Consider the following 27,516-nt stretch of genomic DNA (forward strand, 5'->3'; position numbering starts at 1 on the left):
GTTCTTATACAGTTACCAGAGCTGGACTGTGAAAGCTTGGATTCATAGCCAAATAAAAGAATTTTATACTGAATTATGGAATATATAGCATCTATAAGGTAAGAGGAACACAAGTCTCTTGAGAAAAGTGTTCATAAATAGCACTGTGCTTGAGAAATTTCTCCCAAGCGTTCTCATAGAAAAGATATATGATATACTGAGGTAAAATTTTTCTCAGTCTTTTTTATAGTAAATACAATATTGGGTTTTGCGCAGCAGTTTCTTATAACATCCCTTTGGTCAAGCTGTAGGTGAAATGCTGAACTAAGATTCAGAAAATAAGATTCTACAAGGGACCAAAGCTGTAATGTAAAAATACAGGCTTTCTAATAGACTGTGTTGGTTGAAAGGTCGGTAGAAGAATGGATGTACTTGGAATTTTTTAGGCAATGATATTTATTTTATATATTGGGGATTTTGATGAGATTTGTTTATCACAGGCATAAAGATTATGTTGCCTAGAGTTTATTATTTTATTCTACAGATTAACGATAGATCATATGTTTTTGCAGTCAAGTAAATAAATAATGGCATTGACATCCCTAACCATGACTTACAAATGCACAGTTAGCCACCCCTTCTTGTCATGGCCGTGAGCCAAAGGGATGGAGTGCTTGCAGGTTAGGGCTAAGGTTTTTCTTACATTAGCTCTGTTTGATTGAGTGCAGTGACAGACTCTCAAGTGTTCTGATGTGTTTTTGCATAGATTAAGTTTTCTTTTATATAGATTCTTTGGATTAAAGACTGTACAATGTTTTAAAGTCTGGCAACGGTGTTAAAAACTTGCCTCTGTTGTTGACAAGAGAGATTGGAATAAAAATATGGATAGATTAGCTCCTGTTTAACAGTTTAAAGTAGTAAAAACCACACTCACCTTGAGGGGGGAAAAAACCAAACTTAGTCTTCTTTTTTTTTTTTGGCCGCGTTGGGTCTTCGTTGCTGTGCGTGGGTTTTTCTCTAGTTGGCAGCAAGCAGGGGCTACTCTTCACTGCAGTGCGTGGGCTTCTCATTGCGGTGGCTTCTCTTGTTGCGGAGCACGGGCTCTGGGCATGCGGGCTCAGTAGTTGTGGCTCGCGGGCTCTAGAGTGCAGGCTCAGTAGTTGTTGCACATGGGATTAGTTGCTCTGCGGCATGTGGGATCTTCCCAGACCAGGGCTGGAACCCGTGTCCCCTGCATTGGCAGGCAGATTCGTAACCACTGCACCACCAGGGAAGTCCCAAACTTAGTCTTGAAATGCAGGGCTTCAATGCATTATTTGACTAAGGCCAGGGGTTGTTGGCAAACTACTATCTGTTGACCACATTTGGCTCACCTATTTTGTATGGTGTGTGAGCTGAAATGGTTTTTACAGTTGTAAATATTTGAAAAAAATGAAAGGAAAATATTTTGCGAAAGTTATGTGAAATTCAAATTTTAGTGTCCATAAATAAGAATTTATTGGGACAGAGCCACATCTGTTCATACACATATTAACTGGCTGCTTTTACAGAGTTGAGTGGTTACAAGACAGACTGTATGGCCCCCCAGAGTCTAAAATGTTTACCATCTGGTCCTTTACCAAAAAAGTTTGCCAATCCCTGGTCTAAGACCAATAGAATGCTTAAATGAAATTAGATTTTTCTTTCACTGTATTGGCATTTTTATCAAGCAGCTCTTCTTTTTTAGTTTCTAACCTAGGCATTGCTTTATTCTTTTTGAAAGATTTGGGTTTTAAGTCTATTTGTCTAGACTAGTTGTAGAGGAAGACACTGAAAATGCATGTTGGTAAACGTAAGTTTTAATTCTTGCTCTAAGCCTAACTTTTATTTTTAAAAACATACTTTCTTTCCTAATTCCAGAAATCCCTCCTAGGTATTTAGAGCTTTGATATGATGAAATTTCCTATAATCTGTATGTTCGACTAGCTTTGGTAAATTTACCCTTCTAGTAAATACAGTGTTTCTAATCATTTACTTTTTTATTTTTTTCATTCACTTTTTTTTTTTTAACTACTGCATATTGTAGATTCCTCCTGTACCCCTGCCTCTCCCCCCCAAATCTGGTTCTCTTCTTTAGTTCATAAGTAAGGCTTGAAACAGACTTGGAGCCACCCTATATGTGTATCCTCTCCTGGTATAGAATATAGGAGGTAGCACATACATTGATAGCTGACTGTACTGGTCAGCCAGTCTGTTCTCAGATCTATTCCTACATTTTCCTTGCTCTGTTCTGTTTTGCAGGGAGTTAGAATTCCTAGGCTCCCTTGCTTTTAACATGTGTTTTTTGGTTCCCCCCCCAGTTTTATTGCGATATAACTGACAAATGATATTGTATGATTTTAAGATGTCAGTGTGATGATTTGATTAGGCTCACTTGCTTTTTGGAGTTGGCTAGTTGGAGGCACTAAGAGAAGATTGGTTGATAAGAGGAGGAAAGAAACCAGGGTATTTCCCCACCCCTTTTTCGAGCCAACTTCAGCAGCAGCTCTGTGTCCCATCTGTGGTCCCAGTTACCATTGGGCAGTTCCTGCTGTGGTTGTAGCACCATCCCAAGCTTCTGTGATCTGATGAGACTACTTCATCTTATTGTCCTTTCAGCCATAGAAGTGATTGAAGCTCCCCTGCTGTTACTGCTTTCTCCGTTACCTCATTTTCCTCTGTTTTGTTTTTTGATAAATGTTTGTAGTACATTTACTCTGTGTGAAAGATAGGACTGGACCCTTCTCTTAGAAATTGATTTGAAAAAAAATTGCATAAATATAAGCAGTTTGCATGATATATATGTGATTTTAAGAAATTTAAATTATACAAATAAGGCTGAAGTACTGCTTGACCACTCTCTTTCCAAATCCTACTCTCTCTCCCTAGAAGTAACTACTTGCCAATTAGGTATTATCCTTTCATGCTTTTCTCTGTAATATTGTATGTATATGTGTTTTTCCTCCCAACGCATGAACATAATACAGATGTATTTGGCAGTTTATTTTTTCACTTCATGTGCCTTAGATCTCTCCATTCTAGTTACTTGTGGATCTGCTTTACTGTTTTAAAAAAACTTCTTGGCATTCCACTGAATGGAAGTACCATAGTGTATTTAATCATTCTGGGTTTGATGGACAAATAGGTTGTTTCCAAAGGTTTTTTTGTTTTTGTTTACTTTTTAAAAAATAATACTTTTGTGACTATTAGTTATTTATTAGATTTTTTTTTTTGACACTCTGTGATAGACGATGTCCAAGGCTCAGGATACATTAGTGAACAAGGCTCCTGCTGTTGTGAAGCCTGCATGCTAAGGGGAGTGGGGCAGATAATTAGTTTTCAAAAAAAATTCTTAATCCTTTTAAAATTTAAGAGTGGTGAGTGCTAAGAAGGAAATAAAATTAGGTGGGTGATGTGATAGAGAGTTGTGGGCAAGGGGGCTATTTAAAACTTTGCTTGTGACTTCAGAAAGCTTCTACCAGTTTCACTCCCACTTCTTGCCTATAAGAGTGCTGGTTTTTCTTATGCTTTCACTTATCTGAGAACTGTCCTTAAAATTATTTTTTTCCCATTATAGTAAGTGAAAAGCATAAAATTGTTCTAATTGGCATTTTTCAGTTGTTAGTGAGATTAAAAACTGCACATTTATGGATGTTAGACTTCAGTCTCGTGGAATGTTCATAAGAAAATTAGCACTTAGCAAGCTGTGTAAGTAGAAAGCAATACAATAAATTTTAGATATTAACACTAAAATACTAGGAACTTCAACTAATAGGAAAAATAATTAAAGGAATCACTCTGATACTTTCAGGACAACTTCTTTTTTAGAAAGATTCTCCAACTTGGTTGACTTGTAATATGAAATTCAGTTGTCTCTAAAGAAGACTAGCTTTCAGAAAAAGGTCTATATAGAAGAAAGGAACTATGATTTAATGTTACCAAAGTTTTGGAGAGCCATTGCTATTCGTATATAGCCCAAATTAATAGTTTCTTTGCATTATGGAAGGACAAAGGAATGTATGGCTGTTTACTTTTCACATCCCTTGTATACTTGGAATGTAACCAGGTAGCTCACCTCAGATTATTGGAGATTGTTTTTCTCCTTAGTGCCTTGCATAACTTGATGAATTCTTAAACTTTTGGTTTCAAAACTCATTTACACTCTTAAAAATTATAGGGTATCCGAACATGCTTTTATTTATGTGGGTCACGTCTATTTATATCATTTTAGGGAAATTTTAAAGCAGTGCTTAGTTTATTTAAAAAATAACAAAAGCCAGTACAAATTAACATGAATAAAATACTTTTATAGAAATCAACTATATTTTCCAAAGCAAAATGCAGATTAGAGGACTTCCCTGGTGATGCAGTGGTTAAGAATCTGCCTGCCAAAAACGCAGGGGACACGGGTTCAAGCTTTGGTCCAGGAAGATCCCACATGCCGGGGAGCACCTAAGCCCATGCGCCACAACTACCGAGCCTATGCTCTAGAGCCCGTGAGCCACAACTACTGAGCCCACGTGCCGCAACTACTGAAGCCCACATGCCTAGAGCCTGTGCTCCGCAGCAAGAGAAGCCACCGCAATGAGAAGCCTGTGCACCGCAATGAAGAGTAGCCCCCAGTTGCCGCAACTAGAGAAAGCCCGCACACAGCAACAAAAACCCAACGCAGCCAAGAATAAATTAAAAAAACAAAAAACTATATGTCATAAAATAACCTTAAAAAAAAAGCAGATTAGAAGAGATAGTTGACATTCTTTCCTTCATAAATGCCTTTAAAAATTGGTGGATATTTTACACTTACAGCACATCTCAATTTGTACTCTCCACGTTTTGAGTTCCTAGTTAGCCACATGTGACTTTGGATACCATTCTTGGACAGCACAGCTTTAGAAATAGAGTTCAAAATAGGACTAATGTCTGGATATAGGGGAAAAAAATATACATACACACATATATATAAATGTCTGATATAGAAAAGACAAGTTTCTAGTCAATATATTATTTTCTAACAACTGGAGGAGCTGCATTTCATAAGGTAATGTGGTCCTTGTCATTGAAAATATTCGAAGAGGGGTTGGTTAGAGAAGGGGTTATTCTTACATTGGATAGAACCTACTGTTTGTTTTTTTAATGACCAATAACTTTATTAAATTTTTTAAAATGCTATTTAAAAAATTTAAATAATGCACACGAATATAAAGCTTAAAATGACAAGTTCTCCCTGTTACGCATGTATGTAGACCTGCCTGCCTGTTTTCTTTTCCACAAATGGAATCATGCTTTGTATACTGTTCAACGTGCTTTTTTTGAAAAACAGTTATCCTGGGTATCTTTCCTTCTTAGCACATATAGTTCCACTCTCTTTTTTCTTTTAAGTTCATAGTACTCCATGACACTGTCGAGGTATAATGCTTTATTTGGCCAGTCACCTGTGCTGCACTCTTAATGAAGAATTTTTTTTTTTTTTTTTTTTTTTTTTTTTTTGCGGTACGCGGGCCTCTCACTGTTGCGGCCTCTCCCGTTGCGGAGCACAGTCTCAGCGGCCATGGCTCACGGGCCCAGCTGCTCCGCGGCACGTGGGATCCTCCCGGACCGGGGCACCAACCGCGTCCCCTGCATCAGCAGGTGGACTCTCAACCACTGCGCCACCAGGGAATCCCTCTTGCTGAAGATTTTTAAAGCAAATCTTAAATACCGTCATTTCACTCCTACTTCAGTATGCAACTCTAAAAAATGTTAATATTTTCTTACGTAGCTATAATTCCATTATCACACCTGGTAAAAGGAACAGTGTTTTATTGGTATCATCTTATACCTTCTACAGATATGTCTCAGAAATATTTTTTTGTAGTTGGTTGGTTTGACTAGGATTCAAATAAGGAGTAGACATTGGATTGTTAAGTTTTCGAGGTCTCTCTTTTAATCCTCTTCCTCCTTTTATGACATTGACTTGGTTGAAGAAACTAGGTCAGTTGTTCTATAGAATGTCCCACATTATGGATTTTCTCAATTTGTCATGTATTTTAACTTGTTCTTCTGGTGTCATTTAACTTCTTTTATCCCTTGCATTTCTGTAAATGGAAGGTAGCTCTAGAGCCATGTCCTCTAATACTAGCTATGTTTGTAACCACTAGTGACTATTTAAATTTATTTATTTACTTGGCTACACCACTTGGCATGCAGGATCTTAGTTCCTGGACCAGGGATCGAACTCATGCCCCCTGCAGTGGAAGCATGGAGTCTTAACCACTGGACCGCCAGGAAAGTCGCTGTGGCTATTTAAATTCAAAGTAACTGGATTTAAATAAAAATTTAGCCCCTCCATTGCACAAGTCACATTTCTAGTTCTCAGTAGCCACATATAGAACATTTCTATCATCACAGAAAGTTATTTTGGACACTGCTGATCTAGAGGCTTAATTAGGTTCAGGTTTAATATTTTTGGCGAGAATACTACATAGGCAGTGCTGTGTTGCTTTGTATGGTGTCACATCAGAAGAGACATATGCCCGGTTATCCCACTTTTAATAATGTTAAAACTAAGAAGGTGGGGATCAGCCTGATGCCGTCATTGTAAAGTTCTAATCATGTTTACTATGAATAAAGACAGTTTTTCTTCTTCTTTTGAAATCTCTGATCTCTTATTTTTTTCCTTGACTTATTGCATTGGCTAAAACTTTCAATAAAATTGTTGAAAAGAAATGTTGAGAGTTAATATTCTTGCTTTGTTCCCAGTGTTAGGGAGAAAATATTTAGTCTTCCATTATTAAGTATGATGTTAGTTGTAGTTTTTCATAGACGTCCTTCATTGGACTAAGTTCTAATACTTGCTTGCTGCATCTTTTTATATGAATAGGTGTTGAATTTTGTCATGTTTTTCTATATTTATTGAGATAGTCATAGGTTTTCTGTTTTATTCTGTTATGTGATGAATAATATTGGTTTTTTTCTTGTGAATGTTACACCTTACATTCGTGGGACAAATTCCATTTGGTTATGATGTATTCTCAGTTTATATATTACTCATTTGCTCATTTTGTTAATGATTTACATCTGTTTTCTTAAGGAATATTGATTTCCTTTTCTTATGATGTCTTTGGTTTTGGTGTCAGAGTAATGATGGATTTCTCCTGTGTCCTTTTGACATAACTGCAGTTTTCTTTGATAACTTTCATGCTTTTTTCCCCCTCCTGTACAATAAGAGGTCCCAGGCTCTGTACAAAAGGGTGTCTCAGCATGTTCCTTCAGTAGAGAGGGTTCTTTGAAAAAGTGCCTGCCACTGCTTTTTAATAGTCTTTCAAGTTACCTCTGATATAACAAAACCATTAATAAAGTATATTGTAAAAAGAAAACAAACCAAAAAAACCTAATGAATACTTTTAATGCTTTAACTCCAAATCCCTGCAAATTTTTTTTCTAGTTTTTTACTTAAAAAATATTTTATAAACATTAATATCAGTTGAGTTTGGAAATCTCCAAGTGCACCGTATTTTTACTGCACTGAAAGAAATCTTAAACTTTGAATAAAATTATTAGATTTTAAGGTATATAGTTTTAAATTCTTCAATTTAGAATTGCTTCTCATCATGAGGAATAAATTCTTTTAGGTACTTCCTTTTCTTTTTCCTTTCCAGTCAGCTTATTCTTTCTGTATTGGGAAGCCTTGGGAGAAGGAAGGTAGGTATGGTATGGGGCATCAACCAGTCAATTCCAGAACTATCCAGATGGATATAACTACAATCTTGATTGATCTAACTTCAGTCCAGTAGAGTAAGTTTCCTAGCTGGTTGCTGTAGGATTGTAGATGATGACTGAGCTCAGCCAAGCTGTGGACATTGATTTATAACAATTACTAATGGTAAAATATCAGGTACATTCATAAATGAATAAACTTGAGGACATTTTATACCTTTTTATATTAAAATAACTAGAATCTTATCTCTGTATTCAGATACTAAGATATTTAGATTATGTAAGGCAGGTCATCTTTGGCTATCTGATCACGTGTTAAATGAGGATGAGAGATTGGCTTTTATGAAGCTTTCTGCATGCTCTTAGTTTTAGGTCACTGAACAAAGTATTTTTTTTTCTATGTAAATTCAAATAATTTTACTTTTAGGATTATGTGTGAAAAACAAATGACATCCAAAATTTCTAATGCCGTTAACTTGTATACTCTGATATAATAGTTATACTATAAATAAACCTTTCTTTTAACTTTTCAGGCACAAAAATCTCAAAGCAAGAAATCCTGGACAACAAGGACAGGCACCAACTTTAAGTCAGCAACAACAAGTACTTCCGAAGCACAAGACCAATGAAAAGCAAGAAAAGAGTGAAAAACCACAAAAACGCCCCTTGACTCCTTTTCACCATCGTGTATCTGTTAGCGATGATGTTGGCATGGACGCAGATTCAGCCAGCCAAAGACTTGTGATCTCTGCTCCAGACAGTCAAGTGAGATTTTCAAACATCCGAACTAATGATGTAGCAAAGACTCCTCAGATGCATGGCACTGAAATGGCAAATTCACCTCAACCACCCCCACTTAGTCCTCACCCATGTGATGTGGTTGATGAAGGAGTGACTAAAACACCTTCAACTCCTCAAAGTCAACATTTTTATCAAATGCCAACACCGGATCCCTTGGTTCCTTCTAAACCAATTGAAGATAGGATAGACAGTTTATCCCAGTCTTTCCCAGCTCAATTCCAGGAAGCTGTAGAACCTACAATATATGTTGGTACAGCAGTAAACTTGGAAGAAGATGAAGCTAATATAGCCTGGAAGTATTACAAGGTCCCAAAGAAAAAAGATTTAGAGTTTTTACCACCTCAACTTCCAAGTGATAAATTCAAGGATGATCCAGTTGGACCTTTTGGACAGGAAAGTGTAACATCAGTTACAGAGTATGTATTTTTTTTAATAGTCACTATTATAATTTAAGGGTGGAAATGATGTAGGTTCTTAATAGTAGGACTCCAGAATGGTTTCAGGGTAGGATTTACAATAATAAATCCTTTGAGTATTTGAGTATTAATTTTGCATAATTTCTTTACTGTGTTTTTTCCTCAGGGGACCTCTTTATTATGAAATATTTTAGTCACAGAAAAGTGGAGAAAATAATAACATTTATCCATCAACAAACTTAAGAATTTTACATACAATTAGAACCCCTGTGTACTATTTTTCTTCCTCCATTCTTCCTTCCACTGTTCTGAATTTGGTATTTATCATTTCTATACATGTTTTTATTCATGTAGCTCTAGTTAATTCATTTTACTTGCTCTCTAGTATTTCTTTGTTATGAATATGCCATAATTTCTCTACTCTCTTGAGATGGACATGTTGGTTATTTTCAATTTTTCACAAAGGATGTAGCAGTGAACTTTTTTGTACACATTTCCTGGTATACTTATATATATAAGAATTCCTCTAGGGAATACAGCAAAAAGTGGAATTGCTGGGCCATGGGGTATGTCGATATTCAACATGAAGGGTTGTTGCCAAGTTACTCTCCAAACTATACTAGTTTACACCCTCATCAACCAGCAGAGTATGGGAATAGCTGTTCTACATTTTCCTCAGTACTTGGTATTATGAGACTTTTAATTTGGCTAATCTGCTGCATGCAGAATGGCCTATTATTGTCTTACTATGTTTTAGATTCCTAGTGAGGTTAAGCATCACTAAAAGTGTTTACAGGCCTGTATATCATATGTTTTAGTCTATTTTTGTTTCTTTTTTTTCCTGATTTATTCTTTTCATATTCTGGTTATTAATCTTATATTAATTATATGTGCCTCGGATATCATTTTTAGTCCATTTTTTTTTCTTTTCTTTTCCTCCTAATTATTCTTTGTATATTCTGGCTATCAATTTTGTATTAGTTATATGTGCTACAGATATCTTCCTCTGTTCTCTGGTTTGCCGCCTTTGTCCACAATATGTATGACATACTTTAGGGCAGAAATAGGGTTTTTTTCAGGTCTCCCTTTACTTTCTGTGTTGTTCTGATTATATTTATTATCTGTCCCACAAGCTTTTTGCATTTTTATTTATAGTGGGTTTTTTTAAAAATTTTTATTGGAGTATTAGTTTACAATGTTGTGTTAGTTTCAGGTGTAAAGCAAAGTGAATCAGTTACAGTGTTTTTTTAAAGGGAAAGTCAACCAACCATTATATTCATTTTACCGTTATATTCATTAAAACTGTCTACCTATTTATTAATGCAAGGCCAAGTAGTTTGCAAAGATTACATTTCCTTCTCTATCAGTCTCTCAAACTTTTAGGGTCTTTAGCTTAGAATGTTGAAATTTCGCAAGAATATGTGTATACATAGTAGTCTTTTATTCAGTCCTTGTACTGAACTTTTGAGGAAGGCTGGCTCAATTTGAAGTCTTTTTTGTCCCGTCACTGGGAAGTTTCTCTTTTCTTGGAAAATATCTCCATTTTTTTTCCCCATTCTCTGCACAACCTCTAGAATGAATTCAGATGTTGAACTTCGGTATTTTCTTTCATTTTCCATCTTTTTTTCCTGAGGGGATTCCTCAACTTCTAGCCCTTTTCTTAAAGTCTTAATATTTGTTTCTCATGTTTTTTTAATTTCTAAGCTTTTTTTTTAAAATAGCAACCCCTTGTTTAATGTCCTGTAACTTTTTTTCCTTTAGAATTACTTTATTTGAGTCTTTTTCTTTACTGATTCTCATATTTCTTCTTACTGTTTGAGCTTACACATTTTAGAATGAGGGAATGAATAGATGAGCTGATTGGAAATTTTGTGTATAAAGGCAGAGCCTTGTTGATTGGCAGGACTTAACTCACTCAACAAATATTTTAGAATGAACTGTGTATCAGTTCCAGAAACTTTGCTTTATGGTAATGGGGTAGGGGATGTTTAGGAGGGGAGACCTTGTACCTAAACTTCCAGGATGAAAAGGATCTTGTGCCTTCACCAGGTAGTTTATTCATTTTTCTTAGAAAAGGAACCCTTTCAGGACTGGGGGGCAGGGGCAGGGGAATAAATCAGGAGTTTGGGATTAACGTATACACGCTACTATATATAAAATAGATAAACAACAAGGACCTGCTGTATAGCACAGGGAACTATATTACAATATCTTGTAATAACCTATAATGGAAAAGAATCTGAAAAAGAATATATATATACACACACAAAACAGAATCACTTTGCTGTACACCTGAAACACACAACATTGTAAATAAACTATACTTCGATTTTTTAAATGGTTATAAAAAAATAGGAACACTTTGTTTCTCCTTTTTCAGCTTTTTTTCATTTCTGTCTAGAGATGTAAGTCCAGATTTTCTCTGGTTTTTAGGCAGTTTGGCTCTCCTGTTGTTTATATAGTTTGCCCTTAGCCCCTTCTTGCATATTGTAAGCCATGAACTTTCTCTGCTGTGTTTCCTTGATTTTGAGCTTCCCTGAAACTAAGTAAAATTCCTGATCTATTTATAGCTTCTTTCTCATTTTCCCTACTGTTAGAGATGTATTTTCTTTTAAAATTTCTTGGTTATTATTTTAGTAGACAAACCCGTGTGCTTCATCTAGCACTTTGAATCTTAAAAGCATTCTAGTATGACTTTTTTTTTAATTAAAATTAATCTGGACTTGAGGGACTTCAGAATATCCTTATGATCATGGAAGATGACTAACTTAGTTAATAAATTAGTCAGCAGATTTCTTGAAAGCAAATGATGTCTTGGAAACAAGGCTTAAAAGGTCTTAATCTGTGCTGGATGTAATATAAAAATCCAAGCTAACTTCAACTCTTGCCTGAAACTGTTGGTCTCCTTGATTCTATACTTCTCTTTATGTAGTCTCTATACAGCAGTCAGAGTGATCATTGTAAGTTAAATATAATGTTACTCATTTGCTTAAAACTCTTCATATTTAGAATAAAATCCATACTTCTGCCCTCATCTGTAAGGTTCTACACAATCTCCTGCATACCTAGTTCTTTACTTGTATTTACTGCTCTCCTATTTGCTTCCTGATTTAACCACACCAGCTTTCTTGCTATTCCTTCAAAAAAGTTAAGGTCATTCTTCATGGCCTTTAGAATTGCATTACGGGGTGGGGGGAATACCTCGCCCCTTACTGTTCAGTTGAACTCAAAAGTTACCTTCTCAGGAGGTATTTCCTTGACCACAGTACCTAAACTGTGACCTCTCTTTAATCCCCAAGTCACAACGTATCCTGTGTACTGCTTTCATTTTCTCCATATATATAGTTATCTGAAATTATATATTTGTTAATGGTCTCTTCCCTATTAGAATGTAAGCTCTATGAGGGCAAGGACTTGGTCTTGTGCACTGCTATGTTCTTCCAACTTACATGCACGCACACGCGCACGCCTTCCCAGAACAATCCTAGGCACATAGACATTCAGCAAATGTTGGATGAATGAAATGACAATATGGTCCTAGATTACTTTACGATTTTAAAACATTTCTTTCTAGGTGTTATATTTTCTTATTTAATGTATGTAAAAATGTAGTGATGTAAATATTTTCAGTTTTAAGAACTTTAAGAGTGAGTTTTTATGGACATATTATATTCATTGAGTTTAAGAATTCTAGCCATAACTTTATTTAGTGTATTGGCTGCTTGTGTGCATGAGCATCTGTAAGTGAAATGAAGGTCTCTTAGAGGTTAATACAGCTTAACCTTAAGAGTCGGTTCTAAAAGTACTTTGGCATTTTTCTCATTGAATAAGAATGAGAAAGAAGCATAGTGTATGCTGAGTAGAATGGTTCTGGGTCATGATTATGTAAATTAAGAAAAATACATGCCTCTACCTGTTCCTGGTCACCATCTTTTTCTGCCTTATAAAAAGAAGACATAAAAGATTGAATAGAGGTTTTTTTGTTTTTAAAGTTGAATATGAATACAGTTTTGGTTATGCTAGTTACTAAAATGTGTGTTGTGTCACAAATTACTTGTAGATAGAATCCTTGTTTTCGTATTGTAATACTAGATTAGGATAGGGTAGATATCACAGAAGGTCAGCCATCAGAGTCCTCGCTGCTATATGAACTGAGAAATATTTGTGGAATACACCTGTTTTATACTTGGTAGGTTAGAAGTTTTGGTCTTACGTTTTAATCATCTAGATGATTTTATTTTATCTTCCTGAAGTTACTGGCAGTAGTTCTCAATTGGAGCAGTTTCTGGCCGCTTCCCACCACCCCCCCCTCAGGTGACATTTGGCAATGACTAGAGACATTTTGGTTGTCACAGCTGGGTGTGTGCTACTGACATCTGGTAGGTAGAGGCCAGGGATGCTGCTAAATATCTTACAGTGTATAGGACTGTCCCCCACAACAAGGAATTTTCCAGCCCAAAATGTTAGTAATGTTGAGGTGCCTTAATGTTACAAATAACTTACTCTAGAGTTCAAGTTTCTGTTAAAAGTTATTAAATTAGATATGCCAAACATGTTTAATGATTAAGTTTCACTAGGGAGCTCTCTCCCATACTGCTTTAGTCTCCCCAAACCACAGTAAAATACCTGGCATGGTCTTCAGTGTTCGTGTTATGCTAAAACAAAAGTTATTTTTTCTCATAGTTAAAAAGATCGTGTTGGAATAGCTTAGTAATTCAAGTACCTGCTCTTAATATTACTTGAGATGGGATATCATGTGAGGGTCAGTCATCTCCCTGTAGCAAGTTGGCAAAGCCAGTTGACAAAGTCAGATGATGTCCCTTGTCATTAAAAATAAATTCTAAGAATTACTATTACGCTTTCTTAATGTCATTTAAACAATCTTAAATTCTTTGTAGAAGCATTCTGTATTTTTAAAGATATAATATGATCAAACATATTTCTGGTAATAAGAGTAATCCATTCAAAAACCTGGTTTGTTTTATATAAAAAAATTTGTGAATTTGTGTTACCCAGTCATTGTAAATTTCTATTATCTTTTTCCATGCTTTGAGTTTTGAAAATGTTTTAAAATAATATAGCAGTTAATTTTAATGAGGTTAATTAGAGGGCTGTTGCAACTTCTATATTCTTTATCCTTTCTTAGGAAGATTATCGTTCTTTTTTAATTCATACTCCTCAAAGATGCACTTTTTCAGTTTGAATAAAACTGAAATTTCTATAATATACAAGATACTGTAAGGCACTGTTGGGGTATAAAGTAAATTTGGGTCCTGGCCCTAAATGAAACTGTAGTCTAATGGAAAATAGCATTAAATTCTCTGACACAGCTATATATATAAGCTATAGTAGGGATGCAGAGCCAGAGTGGAGAATAATTCCATTTATGGAGATCAGAAGCTTTATGTAGTTTTGTATGGATAGATTATAGGGTGCTGCTTAGTGGTTTGGTGTGTTATGGTGAGAAATGAGACCTAAAGAGTGGGGCAGGGTTATATAATGGAGTGGCAAAATATTATTTATAAGGTGATACAGGGGCCTCATTAGGAAATTAGAAAGACATGGTAGGGATGGAGGGATTTTATAGATGTGGAGTAGACTAAAGAACTTTATGACCAATTAGATATATAATGCAGAGGGACAAGAATGCATCAGTAGAAATTTAAAAATGGTTTCTTTATAGTAGTTGACTTCTACAGATGTGTGCCTTTTTAGAAAATTATGGAAGAGAAATTTAGACCTTTGTTTTATTTATGTTAAGTGACAACTCAGTTTCCATTTGGCATAAATAAATGAAGTTTTCCATTGATTGGTATTAAGGGGTGGGCACTAGGCTTTCATAATAGGTAGATAAAAAGAGGTACTCTTTTTCAGTTTTAGATGGTGGTGGCTGCTTAACTAGCGCAGAGAAATTACTTCATCATTTCTAAGCATTTCCTTTATTCTTAGACTTCACGTGCAGCAGTCGATGCCAGATTTTTTAGCAACTACTTTAAAGCAAAATTCCTTTTCTAATTTGTTAGAATTTATTTGGAGGGCAGAGAGAGGTTGGGGCTGGAGCATAGCATATCTCTCACACAAGATATACACATCTGTGGCAAATACCTTTATTTTCTTTTTGCTTCTAATTATTTTTAGTTTCTTTATTAGTTAATGATAACATCTACTTTAGAATAGTGGCTTAAGACCTTGTAAGTTTTAAAGAAAGCAAAATTTCTGCCAAGAAACATTACAGTTGTTTTTAAATATATTTTTTCAAGGGTCTAGCACTTAGTTTTAGTAGAATTTGTGCCAGCCTTAAGCAGTCTGTAACTCTTGATTCAGAAGGAACCTTTCTAAACCCTGAACAAAGAACTGTACTTGAGCATAGTTCTTACTATGTCTTGTTCAGTATAAAAAATACATCATGATATCTTAACCGTAATACCCCTCAATAGAATTAGCTCTTACGTTGTATATAATATGTATATACCAGATTTTTATTGTATGTATCTAGTTATATAATGCATTATTTGATCTCTAAAAGATAGTTTCTAATTTTTTGTTTCATAGAAAGAAGTCTATGATGAAATAAACTTGGTTTGATTTTGTATTCTAAATCTTTTAAGATTTCTTTCTTTTTAAGATTTTTTTTCTTTAAGTCTTCCTTATTTGATATTTTAATGCAATAAAGCTATACTTTTGACAGCTAGCTTGACTCAGTTTAAGGATTGGTTACGAATATTGGAGATGGTACTGGAAAAGTTACTACTAAAATTTTTTTGAGATTTATTGAATTCATTTCTTCATTAACATTTCCTGAACTGTAGCTTATCTCCTGTAATTGCCAATTCTAAAATATTGTCACACCTTGTCTAGAAGAATTTTTATTGAATAAAGACATAAAAGCATATGCCATAGGCCATGTTAAATTCTCTACATTTTAGGGTAGTATATGTAACTGTCACAGTGAGAGGAAGGAGATATAGTTAATGAATAATATAAAAGTAATTTCAGTTTGCTGTGGGCATTGCAAAGCTTCCTGTTCATGGCTGTACCTAATCATTCTTTTCCAGTTTGTCTGTATTTAGCTTTATATTTGATTGAAACTATATCTGTAGTTAACTATTTGGCTATATGTGAAAGTTCCTTTTAGAAAAGGAGAGGTGTGTTGTTCCTATTCACAAAAAGTGTATGTATACTATATAATTGGAGAGTGAAGAAATGCTAACTTGAGTTTTTAATCTGGCATCTCTTAAAAAAATAGCAATTTTAATTTCTATTTTTATCAGTTTTAAATATAGAAGGATGTGTAATGTAAATAATTTATATTTTTAATTTATTGTGACGATACTCTTGATATTATTGACTTCATTTAAATTCTTTGCATATCCCACTGTCTGTGAGAACCGTTCAATAAAATAACAAAAAGTTGTCTTTAGGTATTGCATTTGATTTACTCATTTTTATTCCTAGTAGAGCCCTGTGCGGTAGGATTTTTCCTTTTAATGTTACTGCCTACTGGCTTAACAACTACTTGCATAAAGAGTGTGGCAGTTTTTATGCTTCTGCTAGAGGACAACTTAATATGAAAAACAGTTGTTTTATTCACCTCAACACAGAGTAGTCTTTCAGCTTAGTGACTGGGGGTGAGGGGGGTAGGTTCTTATACTTTTCGCCTATGAATAGTTATGTGAATTGGCATACTTAAAATCTTTCCAGCCCTAACTCTGCCACCATGTGACCATTTCTTTCAACATAATTTTCATATCAAAGAGAGCACACCCTCTGGTTCCTATTTTCATGATGTTATTTTAAGTATTAAATAAGAAAATATATGTCAAAATATATGGAAATGCTATTTTGAAAAGATTCACATTGATATCTGATAGACAATTCAGGAAACATTTAGGGTCTAATATGGTGAGGTACAAAGCTGCTTCTAAGAAATAAATGCTTATTCATTTATAGACCAGAACTATTCTAACAGGTAATTGTAGAATATAGCCCATTGACAGTTATGTTAGCACTATGTTCCTATGGAAGAAAGTTTTTGTAGACTTGGGATTTTAGTTTGGGGATAAATCTGAGGCACATTGAAATAATAGTGACATATATCATATTTGATAGCATGTTTAGAAAATGTCAGTTATTCTTTTGATGACCTCTGTTTCAACCTTAGTTTATAGGGTATAGAGTGCTTCTAGTGCTGGACATTGGTGAATAGATTAACAAGATACGATATCTCTGTCATTCAAAGAATTTATAAACTAGCAAATACCTTTATTGATTCCAAACCTTACTTCTCTTATGATTGTTTTGTCCTGATACTCAGGACAGAAAAGTAGCGGCAGCAGTATCACTTCCTAATGAATAAAGATGATTTATTTCAAAGTACAACATACTATATTTTAGAATTATTAATGCAAACACAGTATCTCAATCCTGTGTGGCTTTTAGATTTCATGTATTAATTTAGCAGGTATTTATTGAGCACCTATTATGTGCCAGGCACTCTTCTAGGCATTTGGGATAGTTCAGTAAACAAAGTTAAGATCCCTGACATTTAGAGGCTTATAGTCTAGTGGGAGTGACAGACAACCATGAACATAAGCAAATTATATAGTATATTAAGAGATAAATGCTATGGAGGGAAAAACAGAGCCCAGTAAGTGAGATCAGTGTTGAGGCAGTGGGCATATTGCAATTTTAAATAAGATCTCGTAGATAAGGTGACATTTAAAGACTTGAAGTGAGGGAGTTGGCCATGCAGATATTTGGAGGAAGAATGTTCCAGACAGAGAACAGCCAGAAGCATGTCTGACCTGTTTGAGGAATATCAAGGAAGACCTTGGAAGAAGAGTAAGAGAGGGAGGAGTAGAATAATAGAAGATGAAGTTGGAGGGGAAAAGAGGAGACTGATCATGGAAAGCTTTGGTAGGATGTAAGGACTTTGTTTTTTACTCAGGGTAAAATAGTCATTGCAGGATTTTGAGCATTACCTGACTAGAAGCCTGGCTGTCATTATTATGGCAGCATGGGAATCTCAGCTTTGCAAACCATAGAGAACATGAATTTGGGAGTCTAAAAGTGTCATACACAAACCAAAAATGAATCATTTCTCTATTCCCACTCACCAAGCACCTTGGTCTTCAGAGATGTAAAAGTCCTGATGATTTCCAGGGTTCTGTGGTGCAGATCAGCTTCTTTTGTCTTCCCTCTCTAAGCCGTAGATTTCACCTTTCTTTGGTCTCTTTCCAGTAGTTCATCTTTCTAACTTCAGTGTTGTCTTCTCGCCTGTTCTGTTGTCCTTTGTCATTTTATTGGATATTTTAGGAGAGTATAAATATATATTTATCATTCACCATGTGGAACCAAAAAACTAATAATTGATTTTCCAACGTGATTAGTAAAAAACGTCTGAGATACTTGCGCCGAAACTCTGTTTGATGCTGTAACACGTTTTGCTGGATTTATGGTAATAATGTTATTTTTATGAAACACAAGTCATGCTCTTAAGCTTTTTAAACTTAAAGTATATCCACTCATGGCAGAAGGACAATCACTTTCATTGTATAAAGGTATAAATTGTATAAAAGTAGTGTCTCGCTGTATAGCCACATTTTGAGTTTCTGTGCTGGAACAGTTTAGATTTGAATCCCTTTCAAGTGAATGGATTTGGACAAGTTAATGCAATTGAGGACTTGGGAACAGAGTGGATAACCAAAAGACAGCACATTTTGGTGGAAAGACTATGAGACCAGGATTTTAGCTCCATTTCTCTATTGCTAAATTTGATACTTCAGTAAATCACATAACCTTTCTATGCCTCAGTTTTTTCATTTGTAAAATGAAGGATTGAAAATTAGATCATCTTTAAATAATTCTTTTTTTAATAATTCTAAAAAGTTTATGCTACTTAAGTCATTTTGGAAATTTGTTATACTTTTATGGAGAATATGATTAATTTTCTATTTTTATTTTTTTATGCAGGTTAATGGTGCAATGTAAGAAACCTTTAAAAGTTTCTGATGAATTAGTGCAGCAATATCAAATTAAAAATCAGTATCTTTCAGCAATAGCATCTGATTCAGAACAAGAACCTAAAATTGATCCATATGCATTTGTTGAAGGAGATGAGGAATTCCTTTTTCCTGATAAGAAAGATAGACAAAATAATGAGAGAGAAGCTGGAAAAAAACACAAGGTAAGAGAAATCAAAGTACAGCAGAGTGTCACTGATGATCTGTAGCTCTGCATATAGTACCACACTTGTATTTGGAAAAAAAAATTCATCATTTTAACTTAGAAAAACATTTTTAAAAAATAGGTAAATCAGGCACATTGTACACAATTTAAGAGCTTGTATAGGCTTGAAATTGTAGCTGGTCTCTGATAATGAAAAGATCTTTATTTTTTGTTGTAAAAGTTTTGAGGTTGGAGAAAGAGTGCATTAATTTCTGTTATATTGAAATCAGGACATTTAGGTAGACGAACTGTTTTGATTCTGAGTTAAACTATGCTGTAAGTGAATTACCAGTTTTCAAAATTGCAGTAAAATATACATCACTGAGTTTATAAAGTACATGATATTTTGAATATGTGAATCAAGAACCTGTAGTGCCCCTGAAAGTAAAATGTTATGAGAATAAAGTGTGAGATGTACAAATACTTACTTGATTAAAATTTTAAAAATCAAATATTTGAGGATCTATTAAGGACAGAGAAATCTATTAAGATAACTCTGCTAGATAAGAATTTTGCTGTAAATACAAAATTGGAAATTGAAAGCTGTAAAATTGCAAAAAGGACCCAATAATATGTTTAATACAAAGAATTCATTTCACGAAGTTTTATTTAGCCTTACTGTGTGCCAGGTACTTGACATTTTGTTCTTCTGTAAATGTGGAAACAGTAGTATCTGGGAAGGCAGTAGGTATTGTAGAAAGAACATGGACTTTGGGATTTGGCAGATTTAGGTTGAAATCCCAGCTCCACTACTTATCAGCTGTATTTCCTGGGTTATCTTTAGAACTATTTTTTGTCTGTAAAATGAGTGTACTACTTCCTTATCATGTAGGTTAGTTGTGAGAGTTATTGATGTCTGTACTACACCCAGCAGAATGCTTGATACATAGCTACTCAATAGTTGGTATATTTTATTATTGGTAAAATATGTATTTCAGTCTAATATGTAATATTGTATGCAGGTAGAAGATGTGCCATCTAGTGTAACAGTGTTATCACATGAAGAAGATGCTATGTCATTATTTAGTCCCTCTATCAAGCAAGGTAAAACTTTTTCTTTTTTAAAATACTGCATTCCAGGATTGTTACTCCAAAGTAATCTGACATTGTTGGACTTTCAGTGTTCCTTTTTGCATAATTCATATGTTTCATAGAAAGGGACCTATCATAAAATGATGGATTTATTGTTTATCTTGTACTGGGAGAAGCAAGTTTAGGTGATAGAAATTCTGTTTTGAATTGTTGGAACTTCTTTCCTTTTTTTTTTTTTTTAAATTTTTATTTTTGGCTTCCTTGGGTCTTCATTGCTGTGCGTGGGTTTTTTCTAGTTGCGGTGAGTGGGGGCTACTCCTTGTTGCGGCGCATAGGTCTCTCACTGTAGTGGCTTCTCTGTTGTCAAGTACAGGCTCTAGGTGCTTGGGCTTCAGTAGTTGTGGCACGCGGGCTTAGTTGCTCTGCAGCATGTGGGATCTTCCCGGACCAGGGATTGAACCTGTGTCCCTTACATTGGCAGGCGGATTCTTAACCCCTGTGCCACTAGGGAAGTCCCTCCTTTTTTAACAAATAAAAATAATTTTCAGCTGTAAAATGAAGGGATAGGATAAGATCATCACCTGAGATCTCTCTCAGATCTAAAAACTCAATTTATGAATTAGACTTTACTGTAATTTGGTTGTCCTTTTCTCCCCCTCTCCCCAAGTTAGAAGAACTGTTGCTGAGGTCATTAATTTAACAAATATTTATTGAGCACGTGTTATGTGTAGGCAGTGTTCTCGGCACTGGAGATACAGTGGTGAAGACTCCACTTTGAAAGTGTCTGACTTGTGCTACTTGTGAATAGAATAGAGAGACATGATATATTAGTTCTTTTACAAGATCTATTTAATTTTTGATGGAGGCAGAAGAAGCTGTCCTTTGGTATGTGTCTTTTAGGGGCAAAGTTTTGTTTTAGTATTTGGAATAAATAGAGAAGATCAGTCAGGCTCTGTGCAACCAAAAACAGGAATAAGAAAAAAAGTCCATCTGAATAAGGAAGAGATGGTCTTTCATGAAATAAATTTAGTGGTCAGTGGTTCTAAGTAGCTTAAAGTGAGTTAACAATTTGGGTTTTTTAGCCTGTTTACCTACCCTAGGATATAGGAAATGTGTAATTGTCCCTGTGGTGTGGCTTTCTCAAAATGTGGACCATCTGCCACATTCTGGAGCATGTTTTGAGGTGAAACTGGGAAATCTTGGTTTTTAATAAATATCCTAGATGATTTTTGTACACTCTAAAAATTTCAGAACTACTGCTTTAGTGAATCTTTAGGACAATGTGCAGAGGCACTTGGAAAGTGACTTTCACCTTTCTGAAAGGGAGGGCTATTTCAAGTTGTTTAACCATTCTGAGGATGCTTTGGAAGGTTTATACACCAAATTGCTTTTATTTTTTCTTTCTTGTGTGGGAATGTAAGAGGAATTTAACTTTCATTTGTATTTTTATTTTTTCTAAAGTCATTTTTTTCACTAAAACTGGGGGGAAAATAAAATTTTAGAACTGAAATGAAACTTAACTAAGAGGTACTTAAGTAAGTACTTAAGTGCCTGGCACTGGGCAAAAGTGCTTTATCTACATTCTATCACATTTAATTCTTGTCATACTGTTAGTGTTGGAGTTGGGATTCAAATTAATTGTCTGTCTGACTCAAGAGCCAGAGAATCTGTGCTTCCTTTATATTTCAGGAAGATAGAAAAATTAAATGTGTGTGTTTAATTCTGTTTAATTCTGTTGTCCTGATAGTGTTTATATTTTTATTTGACATATTATTAATGTAGATTACTTAGCTATGTTATGGATTACATAGCCTTTGGTGAGCTTCCTGGGGAAGGTATGACCATATATTTAAAAGTTTATTTCTATGAAAAAAAATGGCTAAATTTTAAACAAGTCACCATTTCTTACTGCATAACACCCTTATAAAGTTATATGTCTAGCTTAAATAAATAGAATAATACTCATTTGGTCAGTAGTAGAATTTTTGATTTTTTTTTTTCTGGTTGACATATGTAGATGCTCCACGCCCTACTAGTCATGCCCGTCCTCCATCAACCAGTTTGATTTATGACTCAGACCTGGCTGTCTCTTATACTGACCTTGATAATCTTTTTAATTCTGATGAAGATGAACTGACAGTGAGTATCTTATTAATGATTACAATTATAATTTGTTTTCCTTGATTTTATATAAGTTTATTTTTCAGAAGTGATATGTGACTTGAATACTATGTTTTAGCCCTGAACAATAGGATATATTTTGGAAGAAAATTAATTGGTGTCCTTTTTTAACCTCATGTTTGAGCCTTCTTTGTTTTTTTTTCTGGCTGCACCGCCTGGCTTGCAGGATCCCGACCAGGGATTGAACCCGGGCCCTCGGCAGTGAAAGCACAGAGTCCTAACCACTGGACCGCCAGGGAATTCCCTGAGCATTCTTGATATAATGTCACCTATAAACTTTGAGGGGTTTTTTTCTTTATTTTTTTTGTCTTTGAAGGACATGTATAATTAAGCTTAATTTGAGCTCTGCCATATGTTCTTTTTCTCCAGTCCCTAGGAAGCAGAATTATTACTATTACTTTAATAACTAGAATTATGACTTATAACATTATATCAGAACATATAAGATTTTTAGAAATTTCATGTAATGTCTGAAACATTTATATTAACATACTTCCAAACAAATAACCCAAAGAAAGTTTAGTATTGTTTTTTGTTTGTTTGTTTGTACTGCAGGTTATTATTAGTCATCAATTTTATACACATCAGTGTATACATGTCAATCCCAATCGCCCAATTCAGCACACCACCATCCCCACCCCACTGCGGTTTTCCCCCCTTGGTGTCCATGTTTCTTCTCTACATCTGTGTCTCAGCTTCTGCCCTGCAAACCGGTTCATCTGTACCATTTTTCTAGGTTCCACATACAAGCGTTAATATACGATATTTGTTTTTCTCTTTCTGACTTACTTCACTCTGTATGACAGTCTCTAGATGCATTCACGTCTCAACAAATGACTCAATTTCGAGGAAGCAGAATTATTAACCTAATCGTTGATCCTCTAGTTTTAGAAATGACTGAAAAATGGACTCAATTAGAGAATAATAAGTAATTAACATTAAAGTTATATGCCTTGTCAATTTGTTAAGGAATACTACTTCTTCTGAATTTGTTTGGCTTCACAGCCATTATTATAAGACACCTACATACTATAATAATGAAAGAGGAAGAAAAAGTAATACTTAATCTTTAACACCCATTTGCAGGGAAAGGTGAAGATAAAAGAAATTAAAGCTTAAAATGAGATTCCCTAGAATGTCAAGTCTCTGGCAAATTAATGAATTGGGTGCTGCATTATAAAAGGGAATTCCTTTTTCATCTGCATAAAGATAGCTTGGAAACTTCTATAGTACATTTGGTCTCTTCAATTAAGTGACATAAAGCAGATATCACTATACATAAACTTTTACTCCACATCCCGTAATATAGTATATTTTAGGTGAATATATCCCTGAATACTTTGATACTTTTGTACTTTCTCTCTCTACCATTCACGTATCAACAGTGGCTCTTCTGAGGTCACAGGTTGTAATCAGAGCTCAGTCTACATATCTAAGACAAGGTGGCTAATAGGAGACAAGGAACCAAGTTGTCAGCTCTAACAACACTGGTGACAGATTAGAGATTCTAAAACTTGTTTTGTTCAATGTATTAAAACTACCTTTCGTTAGGGATCCTATTGCTTTGTCGTATGAGATCTTTCTGAAGTTTTGCTTAGTTTTACCTGTTGTAGTGTTTTTGCAGGGCAAGAAGATTATTAAACAAGGTAAAAGTGTAAACAAGAATTTGGAGGGGTGATTGATTATATAGGAATCTTTAATGTCTTTTATTTAAAGGGACAAATGCTTTATGAGTATCTTTTACTAAGAGGCAATTCTGATGTTAATTACAAACCCTTATAGTAGGTTTTCTTACCTTTTTTTTTTTTTAATAGGTTTTAAGTAATAGGTTGTTCTATGTATTTTGAAAGTATTGGTCATTTTCTTGAAGGAACTTTTTCCTCTGTTATTTGGAGCATTATCAAATCAGTAGAAAAACTAATCTGGGTTATTGATTACCTAAAATGTGTTTTATGTCTTTAAATTATTTGGTATCTTTAAATTGTATCTCGTATATATTTGGCTCTAGCACAAATGGGCTCTACTTTCAAGTTACTCTGAATGATTACTGTCTTGATCACATTGGATTTAAATTTCAGAGCAATATGTGTGTGTGTGTGTTTTTTAATAGCCTGGATCTAAAAAATCGGCGAATGGATCAGATGATAAATCCAGCTGCAAGGAATCAAAGACAGGAAATCTGGACCCATTATCTTGCATAAGTAAGCTTCCCAAATCTGTGTTCCAGATAAATCTGCAAACTTAATGTCAACAAAGTTCTCCACCGCTTTGTTTTAAGCACAGAGTAACTTCTTTTTAGTCTTATGTTAAAATGTGTGTTTTATTAAATATAGGCACTGCAGATCTTCATAAAATGTATCCTACACCACCATCATTGGAACAACATATTATGGGATTTTCCCCAATGAATATGAATAATAAAGAATATGGTAGTATGGATACAACACCTGGAGGAACTGTTCTAGAAGGAAATAGTTCTAGTATAGGAGCACAGTTCAAAATTGAGGTTGATGAAGGATTCTGTAGCCCAAAACCTTCTGAAATTAAAGTAAGTATTTTATTTTTCTAGAAAAATAATTCACTTCCTATATTTTTGTATAGAATTAGTTTATTGCTAGATTCAAAAATCCTTTCTTAGTGATTCTAATTTTGTTATTAACAAATTTGAATTACGGTGACACTATTAAGAATGCATTTAAGAAAAGAGTAGGATTACATTTACATTGTATTATTTTGTTTAAAGACAGGAAAAAAGGGCTAGAGTCAGTTTGTTGTTTTTTTTTCCCCTTGGAAAATAAGATGCTAAAAGTCATGGTCTTTATATTGTAGGATTTTTCTTATGTCTATAAGCCTGAAAATTGTCAAGTTCTAGTGGGATGTTCCATGTTTGCACCTCTAAAAACTCTACCAAGCCAGTGTCTGCCTACTATCAAATTGCCAGAAGAGTGTATTTACCGTCAGAGTTGGACTGTTGGAAAATTGGAATTGCTTCCTTCAGGGCCTACAATGCCATTCATCAAAGAGGGGTATGATTTAAATGTATAGTATTGGTATAGTATATGAATGCTTATATACCTTTAATTTTTTTCATAGAAGCACCTAGTATGTTGGTACCTGGAAAAAAGATACTGGTTTTTGAAAGTTCTAAAAATCATTTTCTGATTAATAGCTCATAATGGTGTTTGCTCGGTATGGTAAAGTATTGGAACACTTAAGACCAATAAACTTTGTCTTTGGAAGCACCTTTTATTTTGGTCTGAAATCCTAATCACTCTCATTTGTACATTTGCCGTATTTCACACACTTTTTATATTTAAGTATCTCTGAAATTGGGGTGCCTTATAATTTGTAACATCTTAGAATTGCCATTGTCCTTTTTTTACACATAAGTATCTCTAAAATTGGGTTTGTTTTTTTTAAACAGTGGCATCTTAGAATCAATGAAATATGGGTATTTGTAGTACAAGAAATATATAGATAGTAATTGTGGATGTCTAGGTGTGGAAGAGTGTATACAAATTTTATTTATAATGGAACTAGTTAGTTGGGTCTCACCCCACAACAATCACCTAGAGTGGATGTACTAACCAAAAATACATTTTAATTGTACTTGTAATTTTTGCACTAATCGTATTTTCGTAATTTTTGGTGTTATTGAAAAACATTTGGGACATTTTTAGTTGTATTTCACATTACTAATATGTTGCTTTATGCATGTTTTTGATTCTCTTTTGCCCTGGTGACACTAGTGATGGAAGTACTCTGGATCAAGAATATGGCCCTGCTTATACACCTCAAACTCATGCTTCTTTTGGGATGCCTCCTAGCAGTGCACCTCCTAGTAACAGTGGAGCAGGAATTCTTCCTTCTCCATCTACCCCTAGGTTTCCAACTCCAAGGACTCCAAGGACTCCAAGGACTCCTCGTGGAGCTGGTGGACCAGCTAGTGCTCAAGGTTCAGTCAAATATGAAAATTCAGACTTATATTCACCAGCTTCCACCCCATCCACGTGCAGACCCCTTAATTCTGTTGAACCTGCAACTGTTCCATCCATCCCTGAAGCACACAGTCTTTATGTAAACCTCATTCTTTCAGAATCAGTTATGAATTTGTTTAAAGACTGTAACTTTGATAGTTGCTGTATCTGTGTCTGCAACATGAATATCAAGGGTGCCGATGTTGGAGTTTACATTCCAGATCCAACGCAGGAAGCACAGTATAGGTGTACCTGTGGCTTCAGTGCTGTCATGAACAGAAAATTTGGAAACAATTCAGGATTATTTCTTGAAGATGAACTAGATATCATAGGACGCAACACAGAATGTGGCAAAGAAGCAGAAAAACGTTTTGAAGCTCCCAGGGCTACTTCTGCTGAACATGTTAATGGAGGACTAAAGGAATCTGAAAAATTGCCTGATGAGTTGATATTATTGCTACAAGATCAGTGCACTAATTTATTTTCACCTTTTGGAGCTGCAGACCAAGATCCTTTTCCCAAAATTGGTGTAACTAACAACTGGGTACGTGTTGAAGAGCGGGACTGTTGCAATGACTGCTACCTTGCATTAGAACATGGGCGTCAGTTCATGGATAACATGTCAGGAGGAAAAGTTGATGAAGCACTTGTGAAAAGTTCATGCTTACACCCCTGGTCCAAAAGAAATGGTAAGTATGCTAATGGAATAATTTTTCTCTTTATTTTCCTTTAGTTGTATGACTTTTCTTTCTTAGGAAAAGGTATTAAAGGCAGTTTCCCATGTACCTGATAGAGACACTTAAATTTGGACTTAAAACTCCTTTAAGAATGATATTTTTAGGGCTTCCCTGGTGGCGCAGTGGTTGAGAGTCCGCCTGCCGATGTAGGGGACATGGGTTCGTGACCCGGTCCGGGAATATCCCACACGCCGCGCAGCGGCTGGGCCTGTGAGCCATGGCCGCTGGGCCTGCACATCCAGAGCCTGTGTTCCGCAACGGGAGAGGCCACAGCAGTGAGAGGCCCGCATACCGCAAAAAAAAAAAAAAAAAAAAAAGAATGATATTTTTAAAGGGAGAATTTCCTAGCCGTTTAATTTCACCAACAGAAGTATGGTTGTTAGAGGTCTGTAATTATGTACTTGAGTAGGACTATAAAAGGTACTTTGCACATGTCAATTAGCAGAAAATTAC

General features: G+C 34.9%; 1 protein-coding gene across 2 annotated transcripts in view; it reads left to right on the forward strand.

The window, feature by feature from the left end:
* The window catches only part of MED13 (mediator complex subunit 13), a 95,099-nt gene that overhangs the window by 30,835 nt on the left and 36,748 nt on the right, over positions 1-27,516 (forward strand). For both annotated transcript variants that reach the window (XM_029211001.1, XM_029211002.1), the window contains 8 exons: positions 8,226-8,909; positions 18,882-19,095; positions 20,099-20,180; positions 22,186-22,307; positions 24,460-24,550; positions 24,683-24,897; positions 25,179-25,375; positions 26,099-27,015. In XM_029211001.1, the coding sequence (XP_029066834.1) occupies positions 8,226-8,909; positions 18,882-19,095; positions 20,099-20,180; positions 22,186-22,307; positions 24,460-24,550; positions 24,683-24,897; positions 25,179-25,375; positions 26,099-27,015 (2,522 nt within the window). The remainder of the gene's footprint in view (positions 1-8,225; positions 8,910-18,881; positions 19,096-20,098; positions 20,181-22,185; positions 22,308-24,459; positions 24,551-24,682; positions 24,898-25,178; positions 25,376-26,098; positions 27,016-27,516) is intronic.

The sequence above is a fragment of the Monodon monoceros genome, unplaced genomic scaffold, assembly GCF_005190385.1.
Source record: "Monodon monoceros isolate NGI ecotype Baffin Bay Population unplaced genomic scaffold, NGI_Narwhal_1 Super_Scaffold_9, whole genome shotgun sequence".
Taxonomy (NCBI): domain Eukaryota; kingdom Metazoa; phylum Chordata; class Mammalia; order Artiodactyla; family Monodontidae; genus Monodon; species Monodon monoceros.